The sequence below is a fragment of the Cyanistes caeruleus genome, chromosome Z (assembly GCF_971803275.1).
Source record: "Cyanistes caeruleus chromosome Z, bCyaCae1.hap1.1, whole genome shotgun sequence".
Taxonomy (NCBI): domain Eukaryota; kingdom Metazoa; phylum Chordata; class Aves; order Passeriformes; family Paridae; genus Cyanistes; species Cyanistes caeruleus.
In genome coordinates this window covers 39,955,538-39,972,640 of record NC_141732.1, presented here as the reverse complement: position 1 = coordinate 39,972,640, position 17,103 = coordinate 39,955,538, and the positions used below count along the sequence as shown (strand labels likewise).

Sequence of the window (17,103 nt, the reverse complement as noted above, 5' to 3'; positions counted from 1 at the left end):
TGTGTATATGATTATGACTCATGAAGACAGTACAAAAGGTTCCTTGACTCTGATCTTGCTGTTCTATTCAGAAAAATACATTCAAGCATCTGACACTAGTGTTTTATAAGGACATGTTTGAAAACTGAAGCTCAGTAAAACTACATATAACTTATTAATTTTTTAAATGTCTCACAGAACTAAACAGGAAAAACTGCAGAAACTTTTAATCAGATACTGCTATGCACAACACAGATGGGAAATTTTTCATCTCCCCTTCTGACAAAAAGCACAGAAAATATTTTCTTGTGCCACAGCTTACATCCTGAACTCCGTATATGCAATAGTTAAGGTGCATATGGGCCCTTCATTGTAACAGATTCATCATAGCCCACATATCTCTGTGGATGGCCTTAGTCACAAGATAACAGGTTACACAGAGGATTTAAATCTGCTTCTGTCCAGATACACAAAATAAACCCCACAATAATGTTTATAGCCCATCTTTAGTTCTGAAGAGACTCTATGATGAAGAGACTACAGTCATGCTGTTCACATACCGAGTGTAGAATACCAGTGTTCAATTTTTTATGTGCCTGTGCTATAGCTACAGGAGACAGAAACGAAAGCTCAAGAATATTCTCTTTGTGTTCTGCCATTTCATCTTGTGTTTCAATAGCAACTTAATCACAGCTCCCCTAATCAGACAGGTCTCTGAGCAGGAGCTTACATCCCAGTTGCACAGCTCACTGAGATTTCTCCTAACAAACCTGTATCCCTAAAGCTATGGGGAATACCTTTTAGTCTGTCCTATGGTAAACTTCTTTGATAAATGCTTTAATACATGCCTTCAACATGCTGAGGCTCAAGTGTATGATAAAGCTTCTCAGCAGCTTTTCTCTTTAATAAACATGGGTGTTTGTGGTCTCACTCACTTCTGACCTGGTTCAGAAGCTTTGGAGTGAGGATTCAATTCACCACTTAATAACCTTAATTCCAGAAACTAATTTCTTTGAATATGAAAACATATAACAACTACAATTAAAAGGTTATTCTAGAGCACTGGAGAGAAAAAAATTACCTTTGTTCTGCATTCTGTATTTGCAAAAGTTAGAGGAAAGCATAACTGACACAACCATAAGAAAGCAGGCCTCAAAGAAACCACTGATCACAGACAGGATCAGCTTGACCTGAAATGTTACTGCAGAAAGCTTTTTTTTTTTTTTCTGAAATGTTCTAAAACATTTAAATTATGTACTGTCAGGAAATGTTTCCTAAGGTTTAGCATAAAGCTGCCTTGACAAAGTTCAAGCATTTTTGTTCTTTCCACACAGTACAGAACAGTTTATTTCCTTCTTTGCAATGTGACTAACAGCCTTTGTGAGTAACAGCAGCCTGAAGACAGTGATGAAGAGCCCTGTTTCACACAGTATCACACAGAGTGGCTGAGGCTGGACCTCTGGAGGTCACGTCTCACATCCCTACTATCCATTGCCCAGAATCGTGTCCAGATGGCTTTGGAGGTTCCCCAAAATTGGAGACCGCAGCAGCTCCCTGCCAATGCCCCATCTACCTCACAATAAAAAAGGCTTCCTGATGTTCATAAGGAATAACTCAGGTTTCAGTTTGTGCTTCCTGTCTCTGGTCCTGTCACTGGGCACCACTACAATGAGCCTGGTCTTCTGAGACCTGCCTTCTTTGCTCTGGTCTTCTTCGTATCCTGTCCAGATTTTCACAAACAGGTTTTCATCTATGTAGCCCTTCACTGAACTTTTCCTAGCAGCTCCACCTTTCTCTTGCACTCAGGAGTGAGCAGAGGCCTCATTTGTGCTGTAGGGGCAGGATCACGTCCCTCAATCTGCTGGCAGCACTTGTCCTACTGCAGCCCAGGGCACTGCTAGCCACCCTTACTGCAAGGACACACAGTGCTGTGTCACATTCATCTCAGTGTTCATCAGCATTCCCAAATCCTCTTTAAAAAAAAAAATACAATCTCCATCTGGGGCGTTCCCACCACATACTGGTGCCTGTGGTTGTTCCTCCACAGGTGCAGGACTTTGCTCTTCACCTTGTTCCAGTTGTTGCCCTCAACTTCATGAAGGTCCTCTCAGCCTATTTCTGCAGTTCCTTGACCTGGCAGCACAACCATTTGATTTCTCAGTTACTCCATGCAGCTAGGTGTCACCAGCAAACATACCAGGGGTACACTCTGCCCCACTGTGCACTGATGATTATTAGTTATTAATGAAGTTATTAATGAAGATGTTAAAAAGCCTTGGCCCAGTTTGACCCCTGCGACACACCTCTACTCACTGGTCTCCAACTAGACTTGTGTCATGTGTCACCATCCTCTGGGCCTGGCCACTCATCTGAGGTCATTGTCTGCACATTCAGTTCATACATCAACGGCTTCTCTTTGAAGGGATTACCTGGAGCCAAAAGCCTTGCTGAAGTCTATGTAAACAATGACTGCTCTCTCCCTGGCTTTTTAACAGGGTGGTGAAAAGCACGATGTCCCCATTCACTTCTGAACAAACTCAAAGCAGAAAGGCTTACACACAGCCTTACATAAAGATCAATTTTCTCTCATGTTCAGTAAAACAAACAGAAAGCTTATAAAAGACACGGCAAGGAAATGTATTTCATCCAGTAGAACCCACCATGGCCGTTTAATATTTTTTTCCCATTATTACACAGTGACATTCCTAACAAATCATTGTGCATGTTCTGCCTCAAGTATTTAAAAATAACTGTTGTGCTGCCTGAAATTAAGCTAAAAATCTCCAAACCTCTCTATTTTTTAATAATCTAACTAAAACTTTAGAAAACTTGCAGGTGGTTTGTACTTTCACAATTATACTGGAATATATATTCCTTTGTTATGTGAATTTCACACATTTAGCTACACCAGTTCAAAAACACTGACTTCATGTGGCCTTTAAATGACCTGTGCCCAACAAGCTCTAATATGCAGTCAAATTAAGAGAAAAATATTACTGCTAAATTATAAGCACTCCTTTTAATGGTTGCATAGTGAGACGGGCTTAAACTTTATTGTTTAAGACAAGCTGTAGCGCCAGTAGAAACAATGCTGCTAAAAAAAAATCATACCTATTACCCACGCATGTGTATCAGCTGTCATGCATCACATGGCTTTGGTTGTTTTTTTCCTCTGTTTTCAGACAGATGCATTACATAACCACGGGCAGTACCCACGTTTCTGGCAGCACCAGAGAAGCAGAAACTTCTTGAAAGACTTATCTCCTTTTTTCGGCAGAGGCCTAGCAAGGAGAGGAGCACACTACAGGCAGGCGGCGTGGAGCATGAGGGGACATTTAGGGTTGACATTAAGAAACTCTACTGCGAGAGCGTGAAGCACTGGACAGGCTGCCCGGGGAGGCTGCGGATGCCTCATCCCGGGGCGTGTTCAGGGCCAGGTTGGGGATGAGCAACCTCATCTGGTGAAAGGTGTCTATCCATGGTGGGTGGTTGCAACTACATCGTCTTTCAGACCCCTTCCAACCACTGTATGGTTCCACGATTCTATGAAAGCAACCGTGAAATCGCTCCTTCTGGTCACCTTCGCACCGTGCTCATCTCATCCCACAGGGCAGACACAGCACGCTTATGTGGGGAGCTGCAGCGCCTCGTAGCAAACCCTGGCGACCTGCTGCGCACGTATTCCCAGGGAAGCATTCGATGGTTTGTTTCGGTGGGTAAGGATGTTTGTAAACTGAAATCCTGTCCGCAGTTCCCACCCTGCTCTGGACACATCTGCAACCTGCCTTTTCTAAGTTTTCACCCTGAGCAAGTACGACTGACGGGGCGGCATTTCTGACAGCGCCACCCCAGGCCACCACGGGCTTACAGCAGCTACCCGACAGCCAGGGGACAGCACAATTTTGAAGTGAACACTACACTTAATTAGAAAGACGAAGGCATCACTTTCTCGCTGTCCTGAAAGAAGCAGGTCCCCCGGACACCGAGGACGGAGCCGACCCGGGCCCCGCCAAGCGAGGCAAGGCAAGGCCGGCTGAGGCCGGGCCGGGCCGGGCTGAGTCGAGCACTGCGAAGCAATGGCGGAGAACGCGGGGCCGAGCTGCGCATGTGCGAGCCCGGCACCGCCGCCCCTCACCCCGTGCTGTGAAGGCACGCGCCCGCCCCGGCCGCCGCTGACCAATCAGGCGCGCCCGCGCCTCTTTCCCACCCCCCAGCCAGCCCCGCCTCTCCGCTTCGTGTCGGCGCCGCCGCTCTGCCCGACCGCCACCGCCCGTTACGTAACGCTCCCCCACCCGCCGCGGCTGCCGGGGATTGGTTGGGAGCCGCGAGCGCGCGAGCTATGCGACGGCGGGCTCGGGTGGGGCGCGGCGGCGCGGCACGAGATTGGCTGGCCCTGGCGAGAGCCAATGGGAGCCGAGCCTCTGGATTCAAACGTTTCGGGGCGCGGAAGGGGGCAGTTAGTGCGCGAGGAGTCCGTGAGGGGGGAACCGGAGGTTACTGTCTGTGCCGCTTCTCCAGCTCACCATGGCCCACAAGCAGATCTATTATTCCGATAAGTACTTTGACGAGCAATACGAGTACCGGTAAGAAGCTGTAGGAGAGAGCGGGAGGGCCAGCTAGAGCCATTAGGAAGAGCCGTTCCGTAGGAGGGCGGCTCGTCCAGGTGCCTCGGCTGAGGTGTGCGGGCTGCTCTCAGGGAATGAGGAGGCTCCGCCGGGGGAACGGAGCCAGAGAGGGCGTAAGGCCAGCGGGGAGGGGCTCTGCCGAGCCTCCCCATGGGAGGTTTCCGCGTGGATTTGGACTGGTGGGGCGAAGGGAATGGATGACCGAATGCTGTTATCGGTTGGCCCAGGTTGCTCGGTGAGCGGCCAACACAAGCCCTGGCCACAGGGTGATGGCGGAGGGGCCGTACCGGCTGTGCTAACTCCAGGTTGTGGCAGAACCTAGAACCCCTAGGCCCCTGCTGATGGGCGACTGTTGAAGTTTAACTTTCCTAGGCTTAATTGAAAGCGGTACTACAAATACTTCACAAGTCCAAATTTCTTATCTTTCAAGTAGCTGGTATAGCAGCCTGTTGCCAGGAGCGCATGCTTCTCTGAGTGTACCGTCATTGGAATCTGGAGGGGTCTAAATACCTTCTAGAAGACAGTTTGGCTCCCAGTATGCGGGTGTTTTACAGATGTAACGTTTAATAGTCGCAAGTGATTTAAAACTGGATTCTGGCACGCGTTTCACAATCAAATTCATGCCAAGAATCAGTACTTTTGTTTTCTTTACAGGGAAAGTAAGTATTCACAACCGGCTTACTGTCTTTCAGTGCTGATCTGTTCGAATTGTCTAGTGTACAGTATTTTGTGTGTGTATGTTTAATAAGTACATCTCTACAGACATGTGATGCTACCACGAGAACTTTCAAAACAAGTGCCAAAATCTCATCTGATGTCTGAAGAAGAGTGGAGACGACTTGGTGTTCAGCAGAGTCTTGGCTGGGTTCACTATATGATCCATGAGCCAGGTGAGCACATTTGAACAGAATTAGACAAACAAAAAAGTCAAATATCAACTGCCTGGTGCTCACTTGAAGTATGTGATGTGCAGCTCCTCCTGTGGAATCCATCTGGAATTCACTACTGAATGTTACTCTCTCTTTGCTACTTTAGTCCTTTGCCAGCAAAGGTGACATAATCTTTATTTTCAACCTTCACATCCTGCTTCCAGACTTACAAAATGTGAGTCTTGTCCTAGATGTGTATGGTTTATCTATAGACAAAAAAAACCACACTGAAAGTGTTCCTGTCTCTGCCCATCGAAGCAGGTTTTTTTGTAAATTTTTCATGTGAGTATGCAGTGAGTGAACCTAAGTTAATGTAGTGTATCTCTAAATCATAAAGCTGACACACCTACTCTTTTGTACAACAACTTAATAGATGCTCATGTAGACAAGGTCTTGTATTAATCCTCTGAAAATTCTAGATAGTTTCAACTATAGCTGTAAAGCTTCTTGAAAGATCAGTAGTTCTTCAGTTAATGGGGTGCAAAGCCCTAAAACTCTTTACTAACTAGGATGTTGGTATTGGGGAAGCAGGTAATCTACCAATGTCATTCCATGTAATCTACCAATGACAGGCCTAACTAAAAAGTAACAGGTGGTTGATGAATTGCATCAGTATGAAGTTCCAAGTTTCTGAAGAAATTAGCATAGCCTTCCAGTGTTTCCCTTATGTGGGTACCTTTGATACTTAAGACTTTCCTGGAGGCATTTAGAATTAAGATGGTTGATAATGACATAAGCTGGCTGTGTTAACTAAAGTGAATTTTGTTGGTGTTTTATTTGTGCCTAACAGACAGTATAAGTTATAATAATATTTATGAGTTATAACTAAGTTACAGTAACAGTGTTTGTCAAATAGCCTAATGTAAAGAGACATTATAAAATACTCTATATTTTCCCAATAGTTTCCTCCTGTAAGGATCTTAAGTTTATGATACTGCCAGCATTGGGCATAAATACTTGACTGTTGTAAAGATACTGCAGACTTGATGTGTTAATATTACATGTGTGCGGCCATACTTAGGCTTCCTAATAATGTATTTGAAACTAAGCCTCAACTGTTCAAGATTAAAGAAATCCCTTTAATCAAGACTTGGACAGACTGACATTTTGTTCAATTTTTGTTCTGCAGAACCACATATTCTGCTCTTCAGAAGACCTCTTCCAAAGGATGAGCAGAAATAAGCCATGGCCTCTTGAATCTTCTGGAACTGTATATGAGTGTATATATGTTGGTGTAGTATTCAGTGAATACTTTAAAATTTACAAAACATACATCCAAACCTGTGCATGAGCTGTATTATTCACAGCAACAAAGCTCAGTCAAATGCAATTCCAAGCAGGCTGCTATGATGTTCTATGAGTGATGACTTTATCTTTTACTGTTAATGTAAGTGCCTCTCTGACTTAAATTGTGTTGATGTTTGTGTTGCATGTTCTGATTAGCTCATCACTTGTTAGCGTTCTGTAACTTTTGCACTCATATTTTCTGCTGTACTGTAGTATGCTTAAATTCAACAGTTCAACAGTTTAGTAGTAAGAAGACTTAAGAAATAAAGCATTTTTAATGTTCTATGAAATCTAAGTGTCTGGAGTTGTAATTTACTGGACAAAACAAATATTCATTCTCTAACATTTTTTAAGAGTACCTACTTCAGAAAAACAAATACTTCAGTGAACCTGGTATTACTTGGTATATGCTTAGGGTTGAGTAGTACTCAGAATTTCAAAGGTCTTTATAGGCTCCTTTGTCTAACAATAACAGTTAATTTTTAGGCTGGGGTTTTAGCCTGCTCCTCCTGACTTGCATCCAAATTGTCACTGGCTTCTTGGGACTCTGTAGCAGTAGCCATACAGACGTTTTTCGTAAGAAGGTGCTTCGGTATACTGAGTAACTCTTAAGAGTAGCAGGTTCATTTCAAAGACGAATTGCATTATGGTTGCGCACAACTCGTAAATGCCAACAAAAGCAGGGTTGAAGTACATGCTCTGCATGTGTAATGTGTGCTCTCATGGAGACAGACAAAGTAACCTGAAAAGTTTGGTGAGGAAAAGAACCCTTTTACTTTTTCCTCCAAAATCTGCCAGAGGTGTCTGTCTCAAGTGCTGGTCTGTACTAGGCCTGGTTAGAGCAGGACTCTCCAAGTTTTGAAGCAAGCACCTTCACTAAGAATCCCGCTGACCTCTGCTTTCGTCATGCTTTTCTCCAGCACCATCGGAGTTCTGGGTGGCTGTGACGGTGCATACCTGCCTTTATTCCGTGCCCTCCTTTCTCCTATGGGACAGGATCGGCCGCACCTGCGGGCAGGGCAGCTCGGCCGGGCCCGAGCCCCCGACACAGCCAGTGCCGCTTCTCCCGCGCCCTGGGCCCGCTCGGTGGCTCCGGGCCCGCCGGCCGCGCGCACAGCGCCCTCGAGCTGGGGCGGGGCCGTGCGTCATCGCGGCGCGCCCTGCGCCCGGCCCGGCGGCGGCAGCGGGGCCGCGCCCCCCGCGCCATGTCGGCCGAGAGGCGGCCGCGCTCCGGCCGCGGCGGCGAGGTAAGGGCGGCGGCAGCACCTGCAGTCCCCTGCCCCTCCCCGGCTCTTCCTGGCGTGGAGTCGCTCTCCAGGAGCCGCCTGGGGCGGGAGCTGTGGGCCTGAGTCCGCACCTCGGTGCCGCTCCCCGCCCCCGGGGGCCGCTCACCAGCCCGGGCCGAGCGCGGCGGCTGCTCAAACGCTTCCCCGGGCAGGGTTACTCCCACCGCGCCTTGGATCAGCCTTTGGTTCAGGGCTGGGGGAAGAGGCCTTCTGGAAGGTCAAAACCGGGCGGGAGGGGTCGCTCAGGTTGGAACATAGCGAGTCGCTTCCCACCGCTTGGGATGGGAAACTCCAAACAGTACCTTCCAGTGAGCTCTGGAAGTGTGGGAATCTATTAATTCAGAGTGGAGGGCCTGCTGCAAGGACTGGTGGTCATCCCAGACGTTTTAAGCCTGGGTGCCCAGATTCTAACCAGTAGTAGTAGTGTCACGCACATGGACCTATCACCTGGTCCGGTTCGGGGGTCTCAGTGATCAGGCTACAGTCACCTTTGCTTCCTGCGTGTTTTGATAACATGGCAGTAAATATCTTCAAGTCTCACTTCATTGTCCTTCCATATATCCAGTGTAAGTCGATGGTAATTCAGAACAAATGAAGAACTTAATAAATTTGTGTTGTGCTAGAAACAAAAAAATTATAAAATTAAATGTTCATTTCAGATTGACTGCCTTAAAATACAGATGTACAAAGTTATTATTGTCACGTACTTTCACAGTTTGATTAACAGCAGTGTTAGTATATTTATGAATTTTAGTTTGTACTGTTCAAATATAAAGTAAGAATTAATATATTTTCATTTACTGCATCTTGTTTTAAGCAGGCTTCTGTCCTTTACATTACTGACCTTTGTGTTTCATGATAAATGAGGGTTTTAAGTGACTTTACAGAGCAGTCAGATGTTTCTTCGAATTCCTTGGTTTTGTTTTCCCTTTATTTCTCCATTTCCTTTTGGTTGAGCTTCGTTGTTTTGCATGTTTTGTTAGAAGAGAGCAAACTAACACTTTCCAATGACAGTTAAGCTCACGAGACTGAGTGTTTTTCACTTAATAACATTAATCTCCAAATGCATGTAGCCAAAAAACGTTTTGTTTCTCAGGGCATCAAGTTGTCAGCAGAGGTCAAACCATTTGTTCCAAAGCATGCGGCGGTAACTGTGGCATGGTCAGAGCCCTCAGAAGCATGTGTCTTTCCTAGGTACTTAACTACATGCTACCCATTTGTTCAGGAACCATCTTTGGATAAGTATGTATATTTTCTGAATCTTATTTCATGGGGGATTTTATCCTTCGGGTTTTGGACATTGAGTGCTCTTACAAAGTCAAGGCTCCAATACGTTATTAGTCCAACTGTAGAAGTGCTTCTGCGTTATCTTTGTGATTTAGTTTTTTATATTTATGTTCATATATTAGGAACCTTGTCTTTTTCTCACGAGGGCCCTTATTATTAAGGAGGATTTGGTGGTCTGTAATGATTGGTCTGGTTTTTGCATGTTTTGGAAGGAGCTGAATCCAGTCCTTGGATGAATGGTTGTGTTGCAGCCATGCTGAGGTAGATATAGTTGTACACAAGGAAAAAGATTCTTCAAGGAGGTTTCTCATCCTGTAAAATATTTAGTATATGGGCCTCTCCTGGATCTCCTCTCCATAACGTGCATATCCGAAAAGGCAGTTTTACTAAAAATGCTACAGGTTTCCAAAAGTTTTAGGGCTCTTCTGTTAGAGCCCAGGAATGATATTTGTGGTAGACTTATCAAAGTATTTTTTTAACCAGAGCAAACTAGACAAAAGCCTACATAGTAGGATAGCAAGTAATTGAGTCTTGTTAGAATCTGATGTTGTTACATAGTTCTCTCATTGCTTCTCAGGACCCTAAGCATTGGATTGATTATACAATTACTGCAAAGTTATTGGTATTTCTTTAAGAATTCAGAGCCTTAGTGAACAAAATCATTATAGGCCATCATTTTATCCTACAGGAAATCTTAGTATTTTAAACCTATTTTCATTTGTACTAGAAATTTAGCACTGAGGCGAGTATGGCTTGTTCTGTGCATCAGAGAAAGCCCACAGCATTAGCATTAAATCAATTGCTATTAAAAAAGACCCAACCCAGACAACAGTAGTCTTCTAAGGAGTGTTTTGCCTTGTTGGGACCAAACATAGTTATATTTGAGTCTCATTTGGTATATTTCTTCTTTGTGTGCGAACTGATTATAAGCATTGTTTTGACTGCATTCTGTCAGAATTGCAACAGGTAGTGTGAAGTGTGTTAGCTGAAGTCTCTTGTACTAAGGGAAAGTTTTTCTGTCATTATCTACACAAAATTCTGAGGTTGGCAGCTTCATGGAGAACAGCTTTAAAAACTGAGTGCAACTTTCTGAAGCTGAGAAATTTGTATTCTCCCTCATCAAATCTGGACTCTATATATTTTCTGGACAAAGTGTAGAAGGAAACTGAAAGTGAATTTTTTGAGCATATGTTTGAAGGAAAGAAGCGTTCCCCAGTTATGTTGTGTTTTCGTAAATTTTCACATAATTGTGATGGTTACATGCAGGTCAGTTAATTATTATTTTATAATTCTACACTGTATTTCATACAGGTTTTATACTCCATAAAATACTCCCACTTTGTTATTGTCATTTTAAGACAGGTTTTAATATTTGGTTTTTTGCAGTCAAATATGTGATGCATGTCATGTCCTTACACTGTGCTTTTGATTTGTTTCATAAGAAAAAGCTTACTGAAAATAAGCATGAAGGATCCCAGTAACCTTAAACAGGCATGAAGCCTATTACTGCAAGGCAGACTAGCTTTGAAACTTGGAAATGGATAACATGTGTTTTAAGATGTTTGCTTAACTACATGTTTTCCCAAAACAAAATTAATTGTTTTTAGAGAAGTCTGTAGCAGTAAGTAAATACTTCATTGAAATAACATGGAATAGTTCTCTTTTGAAATAGAGCTTTCTTGTTAAACAAATTCTTTAGACAAGGAGTATGTTTGTCTAGGCAACAAGTAGGTGCTGAAGACTTTTCCCCAGGATGACTTTCATTTCTTTCTCAATGTTCATCACGTAGTGTTCTGGGAGATCCTGCCTTCCGTGAATACTCCAGCTGCTCTTACTCACCTGATGTTGTTGCAAATGTGTATCCAGTAGCTGGCTCACAGTATCAGTCTAACAACTCAACACACTATAATGGTTCAGGAATAGGCAGTGAATCTACTGAGCAAACATACCCAGTCAGACAAGAAAGTAGGAGTCTTTCAAAGGTGAGCAAATTTGTATTTTTTAAAAAATTAATATTAATTTTTACTTTAAGTCAATATTTATAAATGTTTGGTTCATACTTTTAAAGTGAATCTCTTTCTTCTCGTAGTGATCATGAATGACATTTAAAGAGGATAGTAGTAGAGTGTGCCCAGCTTCAGAATACCAAAAAGTTCATGGAATTAATTCAGATTAATACAATTTTTCAAGCATCTTTTTTGGAACATGAGAGGAAATAATTTATTTTTTTTCTCAGAAAGAAGCATCTAAAGTGAGAGGGGGAGGCTGTGTGGGGAAGGCCATTCATTTGTGAGCTGTGCTTTCTTTTTTCTCTCTTTGGACTTGGGGGAGGAGAGAAGGGCTTTTTTTTTTTAAGCCCAGTGGCAGCTTCCATTAACCTGACTTAATACAGGCCTGGTGTCTGTAATCATCTCTTTGATTGATAAGTGGTAAAACCACTTCTGTTGTTGAAGGATTTTCAAGACTTGCTACAGACTGAAGATGGTCCACAGGAAAGGAGGAACTTGGGCTGCTGGGGAGAGGGAAGAAAGGTTCATGTTAGAAATACACTCTTTTCAGTCAGTAGAACCGATGTTCAGTAAACGTCTTCAGTCATTTTTGTGTGTGTCTGTTTGGGGATAAATTTCCTGAAACTTGCAAAATATTTTCAGACAAAAAATACACAAACTTCTCAAAATGTAAAAGGTAAAAACCCTAATGTATTATAAACTCATTTTCCTCTGGGGTTAGATGTTGTGTTTCTTAGATTTGTAGCAGTTTCATCTGATCTATTCTGCAGTCACATCCTTCTGGTGGACCTTACTCCCTAGGCAGAGACCTGGTGACTTCACTGTGGGCAAGCCTAAGTAGAGGAGTTATGAGACTAGGCATTACTAGACATAAGATACAAAGTTTAGACATCTAAAATTATTTGTTTTCTTACTAAGAGGAGGATTAAGTATTGAAGCTGTCTGGGGCGAGGATGAGCTCAGCATTATAAGTGATGTAATACAAAGAAACTTAGTTAAGCTTCTGGGAGGAGTTCTGTGATCTTTGTAGGGGCCTTATACTATTTTATAGTGTTTTTATCATTTTTCCCCATATTTTTTTGTGAGCTTCAGAGAAGTGGTTGTTCTTGCAGCTTTACAGTAATTTGGTCATGTGTCATAACGCTTTAACAATTTGCCTTTGGAGATCAACAAATGCTTTGTCCTCCCACCTAAGAAAATAATTTTGCTGTCAGATATACTTTGAGTTTAGTTCAGTGTCCTGCAATCAGAGGTAATTCGTTTAAGCTGGTATAGTAGAGTTTGCATAGATGCAAACCTTGTGCTTGTTCCATGCTTTCTGGCTCCTAAGCCCTGCTCTGCCAAACTGTTTCATGGAAACATGGTAAGATTTTCATGACTGTGCAGTATAGGTGAGTGTGTATCCTTTACAGGGATCATGCAGGTGTATTAACTACTTTACTCCAAGTTTTTGGATGTTGTGACACCAGTCTTACACAGTTTGCCCATGATAAGTAATTTAGTCAGAAGATTGCATGTTTTTAAGATTTTAGCACTGTTCCAGAAGAAATTTTGTTTTGGAGAGTCAGACTAGATGATTTAATTCCAAATAATTTTAAACTATTGGAAATGCTCTGATTAATGAGATTGCAAAAATGCTGTTGTCTAGAAGCATATCCATCTTACTTGGGCTATAATATAGGCTAAAAATGTCACAGGGAATAAGGCAGATGAAATTAAATAGCATATCTCTAAATGGCTATTCCTATTTTTATTGGCTGCTTGTGTATATGCTTCACTAACTGTTTGTTTTGTATTAACTTGATGGTCAAACTCTAGAAACTTCGGAGGTGGTTAACTGTAACTCATGGCAAACTTGCTAGCTTTACAAAGTTTCACTAAAACGTACTAAATATGTCACAAATATTTGCTGCAGGGGAGATCAAAAGAAGGTGAAAAAAAACTGGACAAGAAAAGGCATGATGGAGGTGAAGCTTCTGTCAGAATTGTGAACAGGACTTCATTCCAGACTTCTACATGCAGGAGAGATTCCGTGAAGCCAGGTACAAATGTTATTTGGTTATAAGTGCATGTAATAGATGTGGAATGGGTGTCTGTGCAATGTACTGCAGTTTGTGCCTGTTTCTAAATCTAGAATAGTTAAGGAAAAAGATATCTCTTCTGTGTGACTCTCTTGAGAAGGAATGGTGACCTGTCTTTTCCTGATGGAATAAATCTCATAAAGCAATACAAAAAAATTTCTAAAAGGAACATCTGAGTTTATATTTGCTTGTTCAGTCAGTCGTGTTTGCATGCTGATTATAATTGCTAGTTTTTTTATTTAATATGAGCTGTGTAAAGCAACAGTCCTCACAATGATTGCTGTAGTTATGTTAACTAGTGTACTATATAATGTACCTAGAAATGAGCACAAACAAGTTTAATTACTTAGATTTTACATGCTTTATTTAGACGGGTTCAATAAAACTGCAAACAAGAAGTCAACTGAAACTCCAAAAGCAGAATCTCGTCCTGTACCCACATTTGAAGCTAGCGTTCTGGATTTCCAGAAGTCACAGAGTCTGGGAAACAGTGAGGTACTGAATGTACGCCAGAAAAGTACACCAGTAAGTTTGGTGGACAATAACACTATGTCCTTATTCAATCTCACATGTGTCTCTTCTGCTTAACATCAAGAATAAAACCCATGTTGCAGAATTTGTAAAAATAAAACTTGTCAAAAGTACAGGCATTATTAATGCAAGTATTTTGCATTCAGCATGGCAATTTAGGACCTATTTAGGTTCAGAGCTAGAGGTTTTAGGGCTCTTCTTCTAGGTGGTGGTGTCAGTGCTTGCTATATCCTACTCTTCCTTACTGTTCTTTCTTTGCCTATGCTGCCCATAGATAGAGGAAAGCCAGATACCACCAGAATGTAAATTTGTGCTGGTATGGTCTAGATTGGTCCTGTAGGAACCAGATATGTTCCTGTACTTAGCAGCTTACCATTTTCTCCTTCACCTGGAAATAATAAATAAGCAGTCAGTTAGTTTCAACACATTGGGGAAAAAAAAAACCCAAAAAAAACCCCAGTGTACATAGTTGTACTTGATTGCTTTCTGCCAAAGGTTAAAAGTAAACTGAATTCCAGGAGGAGAAAAAATTCAAAATTCAAAAATTGTTGAACGTTACTCTTTATTGTTTTGGCTCCCTTATTAGTAAATAAAGTACTTAAGTATTCAGTAGTATATCACATATATTGAATCAAAGTTTTCAGTAATGATTAATGATTAATAATTCTGAAGGATCCAAAAAGAGTAATGTTTCTGATACTTCTGAGTGGAAAACTGTCTGTAACGAAAAAAGATCTTTCTGCTAATCCTAGAGTGTCATTTTTCATTATTTGTTTGAGTTTGATGATAGATTTTGTTTTAAGCATATATGAAACATCAAAGTATTTTCCTGTTTGTTGTTAGATTATTGTTTTGATGCTTTTGTAAAATATAAGAAGGTATAATCTTGCTTGTACAGCAGTGAAGAGATACCTGCTCAACTTTTGTAATACCATAGGGCTGAAATGATGGTTCCACTAAGACAAGAAACAAAAAGGCTGAGAAGGTCCCTATGCCCTTATCTGTAGATGGATTGAGGATTTTTAGTTTATGGTGGTTTATTGTGTTTAGCTGTGTTTATGTCACTGATTTTAATCCTTTTATTATACCTGACCATCTATTTTGCAGGAAGATACTTCAGCAAAAATCAGTGTTTCACCAAAAGCTTCAGATGAAGCAGGAGCCAGCTTAATTCCCTCTTCACTTGATGGTAGGGGTAAGTTCTCTAAGCAAAAATTATTTGCCTGCGTTTTTAACTGCTTGTATCTCAGCCGTTTGGAAAATGAAAGTGTTCTGAGGAGCTGTTGATGTGTAAAGTAAAAAAAGAATTTAGGAACAAGCATATTATAAAAGAAAAAAAGAAACAAAAATAATGCTGTATCAATTTCTTTCAAATAAAATTACCACGTATTGCTCATTCTTCCTCATATACTTCATCAGCTGGGATTTTAGAATTGAAGAATTATTTAGTTTGGAAGAGGTCATAACCCTAACACTGCCAAATCCACCACTAAACCATTTCCTTAAGTGCCAAGTCTCTACATGTTTTAAATACTTCTAGGAACAGCAAATTAACTACTTCTTTTGGTGAAGAAATTTTTCCTAATGTGCAATCTAAAACTGCCTTGGTACAACTGGCAGCCGTTTCCCCTTATCTTTGTCTCTTGTTACCTGAGAGAAGAGGCCAACCACCACCTGGCTGCACCCTGCTTGCAGGTGGTTGTGGAGAGTGATAAAGTCTCTCCTTAGCCTCCTTTTCTCCTGGATAAGAGAGAACTCCCCCAGTTCCCTCAGCTGCTCCTCACAGGCCTTGTGCTCCACACCCTTCATCAGCTCCATTGCCCTTCTCTGGATATGCTCCAGCACCATAATGTCCTTTTTGTAGTGAGGGGACCAGAACTGGATGCAGGATTTGAGGTGTGGCCTCACCAGTGCCACATACAGGGGGGAAATCACTGCCCTGATTCCGCTGGTCACACTGTTGCTCATACAGGCCAGGATGACATCAGCCTTCCTGGACTCCTGGGTGCACTCTGAGTCATGTTCAGCTGCTGTTTACCAGCATCCCCAGGTTCTTTTCCTCTGGGCAGCTTTCCTGCTGCTCTTCCTGAAATCTGTAGCACTGCATGAGATAGTTGTGACAATCTGAAGGATGGAACGTATCATTTCAGCTTGCTGAACCTCATGCAATTGGTCTCTGCCCATAAATCCAGATCCCTCTGCAGAGCTTTCCTACCTTCCAACAGATAACACTCCTGCCCAGTTTGGTGTCATCTGTGAACTTGTTGACTTGATCCTGGTCATTGATAAATTACACAGGACTGGCCCCAATACCAAGCACAGGGGAAAGTGAAGAAAACTAGCTCCAGTATTAAGTCCTATTTTGTTATGTCATTGATGCTCAAAGGAAAATATTTCTGTATTTGCCTCTCATGTTGTTTCACGTGAGAAAAAGAGCATGTATTGGTTATTGGAAGTCTGTTGAGTCATATGCAGATTTTTTCCAAGAATAAATGATAGACAGATATTTGGTTCGTCTTTATATGCAGATTTGTTCTAAATAGCTGGCACTCCAGAGTTTAGTATGTACCTAAAATTATTTCTGTTAAGAGAAACATGATGCTGAAACACTTCCCTTTTTTTATGTTTGTTCATTTTGTTTGGAAATTTGTGGGGGGAAGAGGGGGCTTTGGGCTTTTTTTTTTGTTTACCCATTGTCTGGCTGTGGGGATGAAGAGCTTTTTTTTTAGGGTTTTTTGTTTGTTTTGGTTTTTTTTTTTAATTGCCACAAGCTCTCACATGGCTAGTTTAATGTGAAAAGAATTCTGTTCATCAGGACCCTGTCTTGGAGGCATCACATCCATTAAAATTGAATTGTCTGATTGCTTCTCACTGGATTTCTGTGCATGCACAGACACGCACCAGTCTGAACAGTTTGGTCCTTATCTTCCCAGTAACTTCAGTGAGGATTCAGAAAGGACAGGTTAATGTGCTGGAATGCACTGAAGGGCCTTCTAAAGATAAAGTTACTACAGAACTTTTAAAGTCATGTGATAATGAGGGGTTTTGGTTAAATACTATTGTCAATTCCTATCCCTGAGAAAAAAGTA

At 42.0% G+C, this 17,103-nt stretch overlaps 2 protein-coding genes across 3 annotated transcripts in view; both read left to right on the top strand.

The window, feature by feature from the left end:
* The first annotated feature begins 4,021 nt into the window (after positions 1-4,021).
* On the top strand, positions 4,022-7,110 carry CKS2 (CDC28 protein kinase regulatory subunit 2). The gene is made up of 3 exons (XM_023944953.2): positions 4,022-4,562; positions 5,367-5,494; positions 6,663-7,110. The coding sequence occupies exons 1-3, from the start codon at positions 4,504-4,506 to the stop codon at positions 6,713-6,715; spliced, it is 240 nt and encodes a 79-aa protein (XP_023800721.1). The 5' UTR covers positions 4,022-4,503; the 3' UTR covers positions 6,716-7,110.
* Positions 7,111-7,966: 856 nt separating this feature from the next.
* SECISBP2 (SECIS binding protein 2) overlaps positions 7,967-17,103 on the top strand; it is a 26,193-nt gene continuing 17,056 nt past the window's right edge. Inside the window, exons 1-6 of one of the 2 annotated variants that reach the window (XM_086869129.1) lie at positions 7,977-8,067; positions 9,203-9,348; positions 11,183-11,375; positions 13,318-13,444; positions 13,854-14,008; positions 15,122-15,209. In XM_086869129.1, coding sequence (XP_086725255.1) covers positions 8,026-8,067; positions 9,203-9,348; positions 11,183-11,375; positions 13,318-13,444; positions 13,854-14,008; positions 15,122-15,209 — 751 coding nt within the window. In that variant the 5' untranslated portion in view covers positions 7,977-8,025. Of the gene's footprint in view, positions 8,068-9,202; positions 9,349-11,182; positions 11,376-13,317; positions 13,445-13,853; positions 14,009-15,121; positions 15,210-17,103 lie in introns of both variants that reach the window. The other variant, XM_086869130.1, reaches the window with a different exon arrangement.

What these genes read in the sequence shown, in the direction of transcription:
- CKS2 (XM_023944953.2), top strand. Translation starts at nt 4,504, where the DNA reads ATGGCCCACAAGCAGATCTATTATTCCGATAAGTACTTTGACGAGCAA. An exon ending in GACGAGCAATACGAGTACCG is followed by an intron (nt 4,563 to 5,366) that starts GTAAGAAGCTGT and finishes ACATCTCTACAG; the next exon opens with ACATGTGATGCTACCACGAG. An exon ending in CTATATGATCCATGAGCCAG is followed by an intron (nt 5,495 to 6,662) that starts GTGAGCACATTT and finishes TTTGTTCTGCAG; the next exon opens with AACCACATATTCTGCTCTTC.